Here is an 11,717-nt window from a genome sequence, read left to right on the forward strand (position 1 = left end):
AACAGTCGCACCTTTTTCCCGTTCTCTTTTTTCCTCTCTCCACCTACGGTATAAAGTTTATAAATTATATAAAGAGGCGATGAGTACAGAATCAAACTACCCCTGCTTCCTCTGGGAAAACCCCCACACTATTATTGATGTCCTACTTCTGAAACACACACACACACGCACACACACGCACACACACACACACACACACACACACACACACACACACACACCTACTGACCATTCTCTTTAAGGTTTGATGGGATTGGTTATTGCACATTAATTTGAACTCTCACTTGCACAAGCATAGAACTGCACACAGATGCAAACTGGCATGCATTCACACATATATGTACACATTGTGACACACAGCTGCTAGCCAATCGGATGAGTCAGAATGCCTCCCCTAGAGGACAGACAGCTGATCTGAGTTCATCTGCTGAGTTCACATGCCAGCTGGAAATAGCACATGGTGCTCGCAAACATGCGCACAAACAAACTAACACATAGTAGGGGTCAGGTTTGTCAGCACTAGACTTCACAAGACAGCTAATGATAGTATAATGACGTCGAATTGACCCGTCAAGATCTGTAGCAGTTGTGACTATCGGGTTGCAAACATATACAGACATAACAAACATAAACATATACAGTATGATGAGACTTTCTTTGGAAATTAATGGGAATACAACGAAAATGTAAGGGTTAACTGCTCAGGCTGTATTCACTACATCATATGCAGATAGAAACTATCCTTTTACCATATCATTAGCAGCATAATGCTTTAATTTGCCAAATAAATCCATTCATTTGTCAAAAATGTACAATGTGAAATATGCCATGTGGTGAGTTAGCTAATGTTGGCTAGCAAGTTGGCTAATGGGGAGGAAATATAATGTTACTTTAAAAACTTCATCCAACAATGTGGGCTTTGTGCAAAGTTAGGGTTTAAAGTGAACAAAGAATGAATGGAAACAGAATAGATAAAACTACGAAAAAAAAAGAAATTTCAAATATTTAGAAGTTTGTCATCATACAATAACGCTAAGACAACATTGTAATTACTTGAACTGTGTCTTTTTTAGATGCACTTGGGCTTGTGTTTCACTGAAGATATTTGTCATTCTCTGTGTTGTCAGCTGTATTGCTGCTATGTTTCAACCACAAATCCCTTTCTTGATATTGAAAGTGACTTCCCGCTTGCAGTGAACAGGCTAATTGTAAATGTGATGGCATTTGTTCTAACACTGTTGTGTACGGCAGTTAACGTTTGCAAAAACAATAGGAATACTGATTAAAAAAATTGGTTAAATGAACTTGCATTTAAATTTTTGATTTTTCTATCATTACTTTAAGAATTGTGCATGACTGATCATTGTTAAATTACAGAAATGTTTTAAAAACCTTGTATCCCCTGCAGTACTCCAAAGTCCTCCTGGGTGAGAAACACTGGCGTAAGCTAGCTAGCAAAAACTAGTAAAAGTTAACTTTAAACTGTGTACTTTTCTTTAGGTTCTCTGCTGTTAGCTGAAATATCATAAACAATATAAAATATATACTGTAGTAAGTATGTAGCAACAATTGGCAAAGACAGTTCAGTAGTATATTGTCAGTAGTGTGGGAGGGGAGTGAACTGTGCATGCAGAGCGTTCTCTTAATACATCCATGATGCATCAATGAGGGTTGTCATTTTGATGAATTGTTTCTGAATGAGATGCTCAAATAAGTTAACCATCAAAAGGTACGATTTTCATATTGAAACTGTGCAAAATTCCCCAAATTCCAAAGCTTAACTTTCCTTGGAAATTGACAGACTCTTTGCAACCCTTGTTGTGAGTAAACACATAAACAACAAATACCTTTTGTGTGTTTATGTCTTCTCACATACAACAGTTCACTGTGTTCAAAGTTATTGCAGGAAATATTAAAACTGACCTCACATTGTAGTACGCCATGCAGTGTAGGCAAATAAGAGTCAAACGAATCCTAGCCTATGGGCAGCTTAAACAAACAAAAAGTAATTCTGCATGAGTATGGTCAGAGGTCTCTCTGTGCAATCATGTCATAAGTTTTCCCTGGGAGCTATACTGACTCAGGAAAAGGTTGTTATAGCTTAACCGTAGATTGTCCTTCTCCCGGCTTCAACAGTGTGTGGAGTCACTACAGCAGGCGCCGCTCATGTGGCGATGGCAGGACACTCATGTGTTTCTTGTAAATATTGTCCTTCCTGCTGCGAGTCAGGAACTTAATATTGAACAGTATTTGCTGAGCCAGACCATCGCCTATATATCTCCCATATCTTTCACTTTGAATAGCTCTTCATAACACACATTTGTCAATTGTCAACAGTCTGTTTTTTTCCACAGTTTAATAGAGATAATAAGATTACTGCCTGCGGCAAGTACTCACAACACCCTAAATTCTGCTATTCCAGTTTCTATGCTCGTCTTTGAGCCTTTTTCTGAATCTTCACTGGACAAAAGCACATCAAAATACTGCTGGGTTTTGATTGCTGGTTCTACTGTATATTGGGTCTGGTTCTAATCATACGTTCTAATGCTGTTTCTTACTGTGAACTATGGGATCCTGCATGAAAGCACAATTCTCTATCAATGTTAGGAATGTTTTGGTCATTCAACTTGAGAGATCTCTGTATTTATGTTTTTGTCTGTGATTTTCTCACAATTTTGAATTGGGTGAGAAAAGGGTGATGTTAATACTTCCATTCAAAAATCAGGATTTAGCAACATTTGAATCCAAATTGATGGGATGTTAATACTTTTTAGGGGCTTTAATCTCCAGCTATCTCTTATCAAATATTGTTATTGTGGGTATACACAAAATATGCAGCTAGGTAGAAAATATACTGGCAAAGCTTGAATATTAGGTTGAAGAATGACAATTTCAAAGTGTAGCAGTTGTAGATTCCACATAATAGTCATTTTCAGGTACATGTATTTGGGTTTCTACTAGAACATGTTTACATGCTTTAAAGTTCACACTGTTCTCATACCGTCTTTGTGAATATACCTGTATTCACCCTCTGTCTCTGTTTTTAGCACTCCTTCAAACTCCCGCCACCCCGCCAAACTCCTTTCTGTTTCTCTTGTTTTGTAGTTTTTTGCTTAGTGTAATGTACAAATATTGTCATTAAAAGAAGTGATATCTCTGTTAGAAACATTGAAGAATCCCAGGATCCTGACCATCAGTAAAGCCCAGTGTGCTGAGGCTTGAGCCAGCATCTCATGTTGACAGCTTCATCTACATTTCATGCAATTCTCCAATCTTTTCCTCTTTCCTGAGCAAAATAAACCCCTCCCCTTCAGAAAACATGAACGTTGCCAGGCAACCAGAGCAAGGGAGGCCGAGTAGAAGTGAGGAATCAGCAGTTGCTGCCCCTCAGGTCTCTGCACTGATGCTGGGCTAAGGAGCACACACACACACAAACACACACACACACACGCACACACACACACACGCACACACACACACACACACACACTCTGTAGCCTATATATGTGTTCCACACTGACTGAAAGCTTGTTGAAGGCCACAATAAAAAGACTGCATTTACGGGTGAATAGGGCTGAAATTGAAAAACTCTCGCAGAGCAGTTACTTTGCTGCTTGGCCATTAGCATCAACTGAAATCAGACTGTCAAACCTGTGTTTTCCTTTGAGACCATGTTCAAGTCAGAGCAAAGCCTGGGCTAAGAGCAACGGCAGGCAGCAAAGACTCCTGTCCCGTCGCCTTGCCCCCCATGTGTGAGCTTCCAGCTGGTGTAAGTGCTTCAGTGAGTGGGAAGAAAAGACACAACACTCACTAAAAATATTCCTACTGTGAAATATTCATCACATCATGACAGAATATTCTTAAGACCATTGCATTTTAGCTCCCCGGTATACACGCTTTCAAGTGCACCAGGGCCTGCTCTCTGAAATCCAGCTGGCAAAGAGGTGTCAAGAGGCAATCTGAAGGAACAGGACGACGGGAAACAGGGTCAACCAGGGAGCCGCAAGGAGATCAAATGCAGGGCTCGACTCCGAGAATCTGAATGACCTCAGAGAATCTGAAGTGACTACAGACATAGTGAAAGTATAATCATATATTAAGATGAACTTACGTGCCCTAATTATCCCTATTCTACCACATTCAGTGTCTTCACAGCTGTAGTTTGGGAAGAGAAGAACTTAGAAGTAGATGCACGAAGCACACGTTCAACAACAATCCTATACTGGAGGAAATGTCACAATTAATATGCTCACATGTTGACATTAGGGCTGTTTTACTAAAATGTAAAAGGGGTCTCTCAGATTGATGAACCCACAGACAATTATAACACGACACTGCGGCTCATTGGCACATTTTTCAGCTCATTGTGTTCGTTTTACAGCCACACGTTGCTGTTTTGACTCACTCTCACAGCGATGTTCCCAAGCCCACCAGGCAGCAAAAAAGCTCTGCTAACCTTAACTCTCATGTTGCTTTGTGTCTGCTGGAGGTCTAAGTAAACAACTGTTTGCCAACATGTGAGCACGACTAACTTTACAAAGCTGACAATGTATCATTAATGCTGTTCAAAGCATAAATGGAAAAGCAGGTTTAAGCATTTAAGTGGGATTGGTCAATGTTAGTGACTTATAATCTGCACACAATACTAGCACATGTACTCACACTTGACTGGTTCCTCATTGAATCTTTTGTGGTTGGTTGTATTGTTTTCTGTGGTTATTACAGAGCTCATTATTAGCTGCTAGTGCAATAACATGCATTATATTGTTTAAAAGAGTGGAAGTATTTGTCAGAAAAGAGGGCTACTACTCTTTAAAGATCCCATATTATCCTCATCTCTATATTGTCTGAATATACGTGTATTCACTCTCTGTCTGAGACGCTCTGTTTTAAGGTCTGTCTTTTTAAGACCACCTCCCAATCAAAAAAGAAAATTCTGCTCTGATTGCTCAGTGTTTCTGAGTCCTCTCCATCTGCACTCTCTGTGTCTCTGCACCATCATTGCAGTCGGGTAAGGACTGTCAACGCACTGTAGCATCACTTTCTACCTTTATATAGTATAGTTGTGACATCACAACTGTACAGAAGTCCTGGCGGCTCATAAAAACACACATATTCAGAATACAGCTGTGTGCATTTCTATGCGGATTGAGCGTTTTGATACTTTCACAGTAACCTGTAAACCTCTCTTTTAACAATATGGGACCAAAACAACTCAAGAGCCATAATGTCATAAAGCTGATTCAACTGAGTGATTCTTGTATGATTCTAAAACACTGTGTGAGAAGCAACTGTCGATCTGAGCTTAAACAGACAAACTCACTTTGCAGTAATGTTGACAGCTAAACTGAAATAAACTGCCAACTGCTATCATGGTAACTACAAGAGCATACAAGCTTACAATCTAATTTAACCATTTAAGTCAAGGTTTCTTAACATTTTCTGTCTTGCAAACCCAGCCATTAAGTTGTCATGTAAATTTTCACACACTCTAGTCATATCTTGAAATCTGCAGTGACCCAGTCTGTATACCCTGCATCCTGACCGCAAGACTGAGAAGTTTATATGTGGTCGTAAAACTGCAGCCTCCTAAACAACAGGTGCAAAATCAACCCAATAGAACACACATACACAAACACACACACACACACACACACACACACACACACACACACACACACACACAGGCCCCTCTGTCCAAGTGTCCGGATAGAGCGGGTGCTTTGATATGATGCCCACTGCATCCTCCCATTCTCTGCACCGCTCTGCCATCGCTTCTGTGCTCCCCCCCCCTCTCCCACCCTTTCCCTTGCACACTCCCTTGTTTTCTCCCCCATTTTAGGCTCCTCAGCCTTTCTTTCATTTTGCTTTGCACCTCCCCATTTCTGAATGTGTGTCCCTGCTTTCTCTCTCTGCTCAGGGCCATAAAACAGGAGGAGAAGCGTGTGTGTGTGTGTGTGTGTGTGTGTGTGTATGTGTGTGTGTGTGTGTGTGTGTGTGTGTGTGTGTGTGTGTGTGTGTGTGTGTGTGTGTGTGTGTGTGCGTGTGTGTGTGTGTTGTGTGTGTGTGTCTGTAAGTGTGGCATGTATATGCATCTTCATATGTGTCTAAATGTGTGTTCGAGGCATACAGGATGTAGATTGGGCATCTCCGTGTGTTGCTGGTTCCCCATCTTATGACATGTGCTGTGACTCCGACACGATCAGATCTGGTTTCCATGACTACCGATGCCCCACTTAAAGCTGCTGCTCCAGAGTTTGTGGGTCTATGCATGTGTGTCAGTGTGCATGCACACGGACATATCATATATTCTAGTGAGCATGTGCGTTACTTGGAGTGCCAGTATCCGTGTGTATCCATATGCAGCGCATGCACCTCTGTATTCATTTTGTGTATGAAAATCGAGGACTGGAGGAGTTTCCTCTATGTGTGTGTGTGTTTCCACATAATAAGGAACACTCTTTAATCTTTAATGAAGCTGAAACTACAACAAGCACACAGCCAGAGCCAGGGGAAGCGTGTTTTCAAACACTGACTTCTTTACCATGACAGCAGGAGACTAAATCAGGGGACACAGTATGGAACGGTAATAAATAGTGGCTCTCACTCACTCAAACGACCAAATAATATCCAGGGGGTTCTTTCAACAAAGGAATAAAGAATTGCCTACCCCTGCTTCACATGCATGTGTTGAATTCCATCTAAATTTGCACATCTCATGATCTCAGTCATTCACAATGACTGATATGTCTTTCATCACCTTTATTTTTAGATTTTTTGTTCCAATACATCAGCATGCAAAGAGGAAAAGAGATTACTGCAGGAAAAAATGAACCTCCTTATTCATTTTCCTGTCACTGTATGCATCAGCAGGCTGCCGATAGCGTGCGCCTGAAAGCACACAGTGATCTTATGAGGTACACTACAGCACCGAGAGCAGAGAAGAAGTCCATTTTTCTTCAGTGCCTAACACGTTAAAGCACAGAATCAAGCGCGTCATACTTTACACATCAATTGCGTCTGCGCACACCCCAGCAGATACATTACCCCTCGCACACACACACACACACACACATAGAGGAAACTCCTCCGGTGTGGGTGTTCAAATCAAAACAAACGCTGATGAGTCATCTTTCTGTGAGCCTCACCAGTGTTCTGCTGCTGGAGCAGTCTTTCTAACTTCAGCACTGAGAGATACAGTAAATGCTGCTGGGCCTGGTAGCTCGCTGTGTCAGGTTTTGTCAATAGGATTGCAGAGTATCCGTCTCTCTGTCTCATTTTTTTTCATATGACAGGAGTGGACTGATGAGGATGCCGCTGTCCACAAGACTTAGATAGAGATTGTCATTTTACCTTTTTTTCTGTGCTCACAGGTTCTCAAAATAGTGCCCAATTTGATGACTCTCACAAAACCCAATACTGTCTTTAGAATTTAAACTATCTCTGATGATCTCACAAGGCCGACCTGAATACAAATGTAGCTATTTTAAAAAGTGTAAAGGTTTATATGAAAGAAAGCATCACTGACAATGTCACTGGTGGAAGATACCTAAGTACATTTAGCTAAGTCCAGTACTTTAGTGGAGTTTGGAGTACTTAAGTATTATTTTTTTCTACTTCTCATTGTCATGTCGCCACATTTGATAGAACTTTTTTAAACTCTTTACACGAAAATATTGGTCTGACAGTTACTTTACATACAAATCATGTAATTGTCTTATAAAATATCATATATGTTTTTTTACTGTGTACATAGGCTGTTACTATATTTTGTATCTGTTACGGATGCTTTTGTTATTGCACTATCCTCTTTTTCTGCTGTAACACTGTAAGTTTGCCCATTGTGGGACTAATACAGGATTATCTTATTACTATAAATCAAAGTAAACCTGCAGTATAAAGTTGCTAAAGTCAGTAAGTAGTAGTATTTGTAAAAAAAGACAGAACATGTCAAGTTATGTTAAAAAAAAAACGTAAACGCATTAATCTAAAAAATATATTACACAAAAAAATATGTGTGTCATGTACATCATGAAATGTAGGTGTCATTTCAAATTTCTTATGAATATATTTTACCTGGTGAAACAAATTTGTCATTTGTGATCTGTAAAATTTTAAATTTTAGGGTAGGTATCCATCCAATGAATAATTTCTGCACATCATTTTTGATGATATTTTGAGCTTTGGGGCGCCAACCTGCTGGGGGTCCGTCTGGGGACATTTATTGCCTTTCTCTACTGATGCTGTCTAGTGAAAATAGACTGTTGGTCAAATAATAATTAGATTAATAAAAACTTAGAACACACAGTTTGGCTACAGGTGTTTTTACGTTGCAAAAATGAGCCGTTATGTGCAGACGAAAAGGCCCAATATCTTTACCATGAAAGATGGAGAAACTAAGGACTGTAGAGGCCAATTGATGCCTCCAAACTCCACAGAGAAATAATCTTAATAGCATCTAAAACATGTAAGTGAGGACAAATGCTTGCTCTCTGTGTGTTTTATATGTGTACATTCAAGTTGCTATCTTATGGTAAGCAAGAGAAATCACTAGTACTTCTTAAGGAAACTTTCGGTGTCACTGCTCTCTAAAAATGGCACAAGACTTCTCAGATCCGCGTGAGAGAGATGAAGAGCTTCCAGAAAAAGAGGCCACAGTGAAGCGACAGTGAAGCCACAGTGAAGCGCCTGTAAGCCTACAGATTAATACTAGCCTTTCCCCTTTTGCTTTATTCAGAAGAAAATAAGATCTGAGCATAAGCCTGCCACTGAGGGTCTATGTTTGAAGCACCACAGGATAAAGGAGGGGGCTTCGCAGAAACAGGGACAACACTGGGAGTTGTTGGTGAACTATGAAAATGAATCTCTGAGCCCCCGCTCTTCATGTGGAAGAGGCCAAAGACCCCTTTTCAAAGAACACATACGAGGAGACAAAGAGCGAAGCAGTAACGAGATGAAACAATTTCCCCTCAAGACTTTTGGTGCTATTGTGTACATTTTTCTCTGTCTCTGCTTTACTGATGACAAACCTAATGAGGTGGTTTCGGTGCATCAGATTACCTGAATTTTGCAAATAACAGCATGTGGTTAAGTAGTGAAATCTAATCATTCTTTTTTTTTTAATTCATCTTGCATCTCTCATAACATTTACACGTGCAGGCTTTTCATTGTCACTCCAAGCTTTAAATTATATTGAAACCTTTACTTCCTATTGTGGTGATTTATAGTGATCAGACTTTGAGACTGAGGAACGTGAAACTTGAAATACACTTGTGTCTGTACCTCATTGGCAGATTAAAAACAGCATGTGTTATAATGTTCGCATTCAATTGTTATGTTGTTTATATGTAGTCTTCATATACAACTTTTGTTATTGCTCAAAGCTAGCATGCCTGGAGCCTGTAGGTGGAGTGGGATAGTCGGCTCGTTGGGTGGAATGCAAATAAGTGCCACATGCAGGCTTTTGTTTTAGCACATGGCTTTTTGGTGCTGACAGACTTAACTGACTAACTGGCAGCATGTTTTAAACAGAGAATGTGTAATTAACTCCACATTTGGCATGATCACTGCTATCTCACTTCTAGATATTCTGAGCACAAACACTGTGTGTGGCATCAAAAAAGGCATCAAAGCCCACATTTTTAGTATTTCCCATGTTGCAAAACTCTAACCACATTTGGTCTGTTTTCAAATCTAATCCGCAATCAAATTCCAACTCTCTTGATAAACGGTGCAGGAGCAGAGCTTTCCAACACTGAACACTCCACCACAGATAAGGGGATGAAGCTGTAACTCCACTGGCCGCTCACTGAGGCTGAGGAGAGCAATTATCAAACCAGGAACATCATCGTAATCACTCAACGTAACGCATCCTAAATACAACCTCACCATGTCCCCCGAGGGTCTGACAACCACCTGGACTTCTAATCTCAGACATGAGAGCTTTAACACAATGAAAAGGAACTATAGCAGGGATATGGGGTTAAAGGAAATTCAATTCTGATTAAATGTGGTGACTGTTAGTTATTAACACACACACACACACACACACACACACACACACACACACACACACACACACAATCACAAGTGTCTATAGCAGCATTTCATAGTAGGTTTGAGTCATCCCCCAGAAGTGATTAAGTCATTCTCTTAAGTAAGGGATTGCGGACAACCTCCCTCCCCATTTTCATTGTCTGTCAGTAGGCCTACCACAGTTTCTCTCACAGATCTGTCTGACCAGAGTGTGTGACAACAGCTCCTACCACACACACACACACACACACACACACACACACACACACACACACACACACACACACACACACACACACACACGCACACACGCGCACGCACACACACACACACACACACACACACACTGTTACACGCATGATTAGTGATTACTCATTCATACTGCCTGTTTTAAGGGATGTTTCTCAGGCCAGACAAACGAGATAAAAAAGAGAGAGAGAGTCTGATCGGTGCGTTTGCCTTATTTGGCTGGCGGCATTGCGCTGTCCACGGTGCTGAAACTGACTGTACGGCTGGCATAGGTGGTAGTGGTGGTGTGTGTGTGTGTGTGTGTGTGTGGTGGGGGTGCATGCAGCTATACATTAATCAAACACGCGCGCGCACATGCACGTAGGCACACACATACGACGACTTGGCATATGGGCTCAAAGCATGTGGCAGATGACATATCTTCCCCATTCATTGATGGGAGCTCTGCTGCTGCTGCAGCTGATGGTCAACAGCAGCAGCAGCAGCAGCAGCAGCCTATAGGCTTGGCTTGCGAGGGGTGCGCTCCCAAGCAAGCGAGGTGACAGAATGCTGAGCCTCCACTCCCTGCTTCTTGGGGACATCCATTTCACTGCACGGACTCAAACCCATTCACTCTACTTGAGTGACTTTAATCAGTCTCACAGTAGTCATTCACAGCGGCTAAAAGCACACGCCAGCCTGCAGGTCCGGGTAAGGAGAACAAACATGCACACAGTGTGGCCCTCCGCTGCTCACATCATCCTCATCATCATCCTCATTCTAACCACAAGCAGCATGAACGGTGATGCAAGAAAGGCATCCAAATTTACCTTTCATCCAGTCCAGCACTTGCTTTGGTGTCCATTTACTTATAGGTTCCATAACCAAAGCCATGGTGTCACAGTCTCTCCGAGGTGAACAGCACAGGACTCAATGCGGGCGACATAAAACGACTTGTCAGTCACATCTGGAATGACACGGAGGTGGATAAATCTGAGGAAAAAGAAAGGTTTGTCAGTTTTATTCTCTCCATCAGAGCATGGCCGCCTGCAGAAACGGGTGAACGGGATGCGGTGGTGCAATCCACGCGCACACACGGAGACACGCGCGCACACACTCACACTCTCCTTTCCCTCCCTCCCTCCTTCTCGTTCTCTCACTCTCTCTTTCTCTCTCTCTCTCGCTTTCTCGTGCCTTCCCGCCAGCAGCCCGCGCGCTGTGAGAAGTGGATTTGGTGGGCGCGAGAGGATGGAGCGACCCCTCCCCTTTCTTCTTTTTCACTCCCGCCCGCCTCGCTGCAGCATCACAAGGGCCACCACTCATAACACAGACCAGGGAATGGTGCAACGCACACCATATAGGGAGGATCTCTCTCTGTCTCCCCCCCTGCCTTACACACACATGTACATACAGAAAGAGAGAGAGCAAGGAAGGCTGCATGCTAACACAATTAA

General features: G+C 41.9%; 1 protein-coding gene across 1 annotated transcript in view; it reads right to left on the bottom strand.

The window, feature by feature from the left end:
• Positions 1-11,157, bottom strand: part of LOC310948304 (connector enhancer of kinase suppressor of ras 2) — a gene marked incomplete at both ends in the record, with an annotated part of 66,076 nt that extends 54,919 nt beyond the window's left edge. Inside the window, one exon of the mRNA XM_083915381.1 lies at positions 11,094-11,157. Within this exon, the coding sequence (XP_083771507.1) occupies positions 11,094-11,157 (64 nt within the window). The remainder of the gene's footprint in view (positions 1-11,093) is intronic.
• Positions 11,158-11,717: the final 560 nt, after the last annotated feature.

Source organism: Echiichthys vipera (genome assembly GCF_963691815.1).
Source record: "Echiichthys vipera genome assembly, chromosome: 6".
Taxonomy (NCBI): domain Eukaryota; kingdom Metazoa; phylum Chordata; class Actinopteri; order Perciformes; family Trachinidae; genus Echiichthys; species Echiichthys vipera.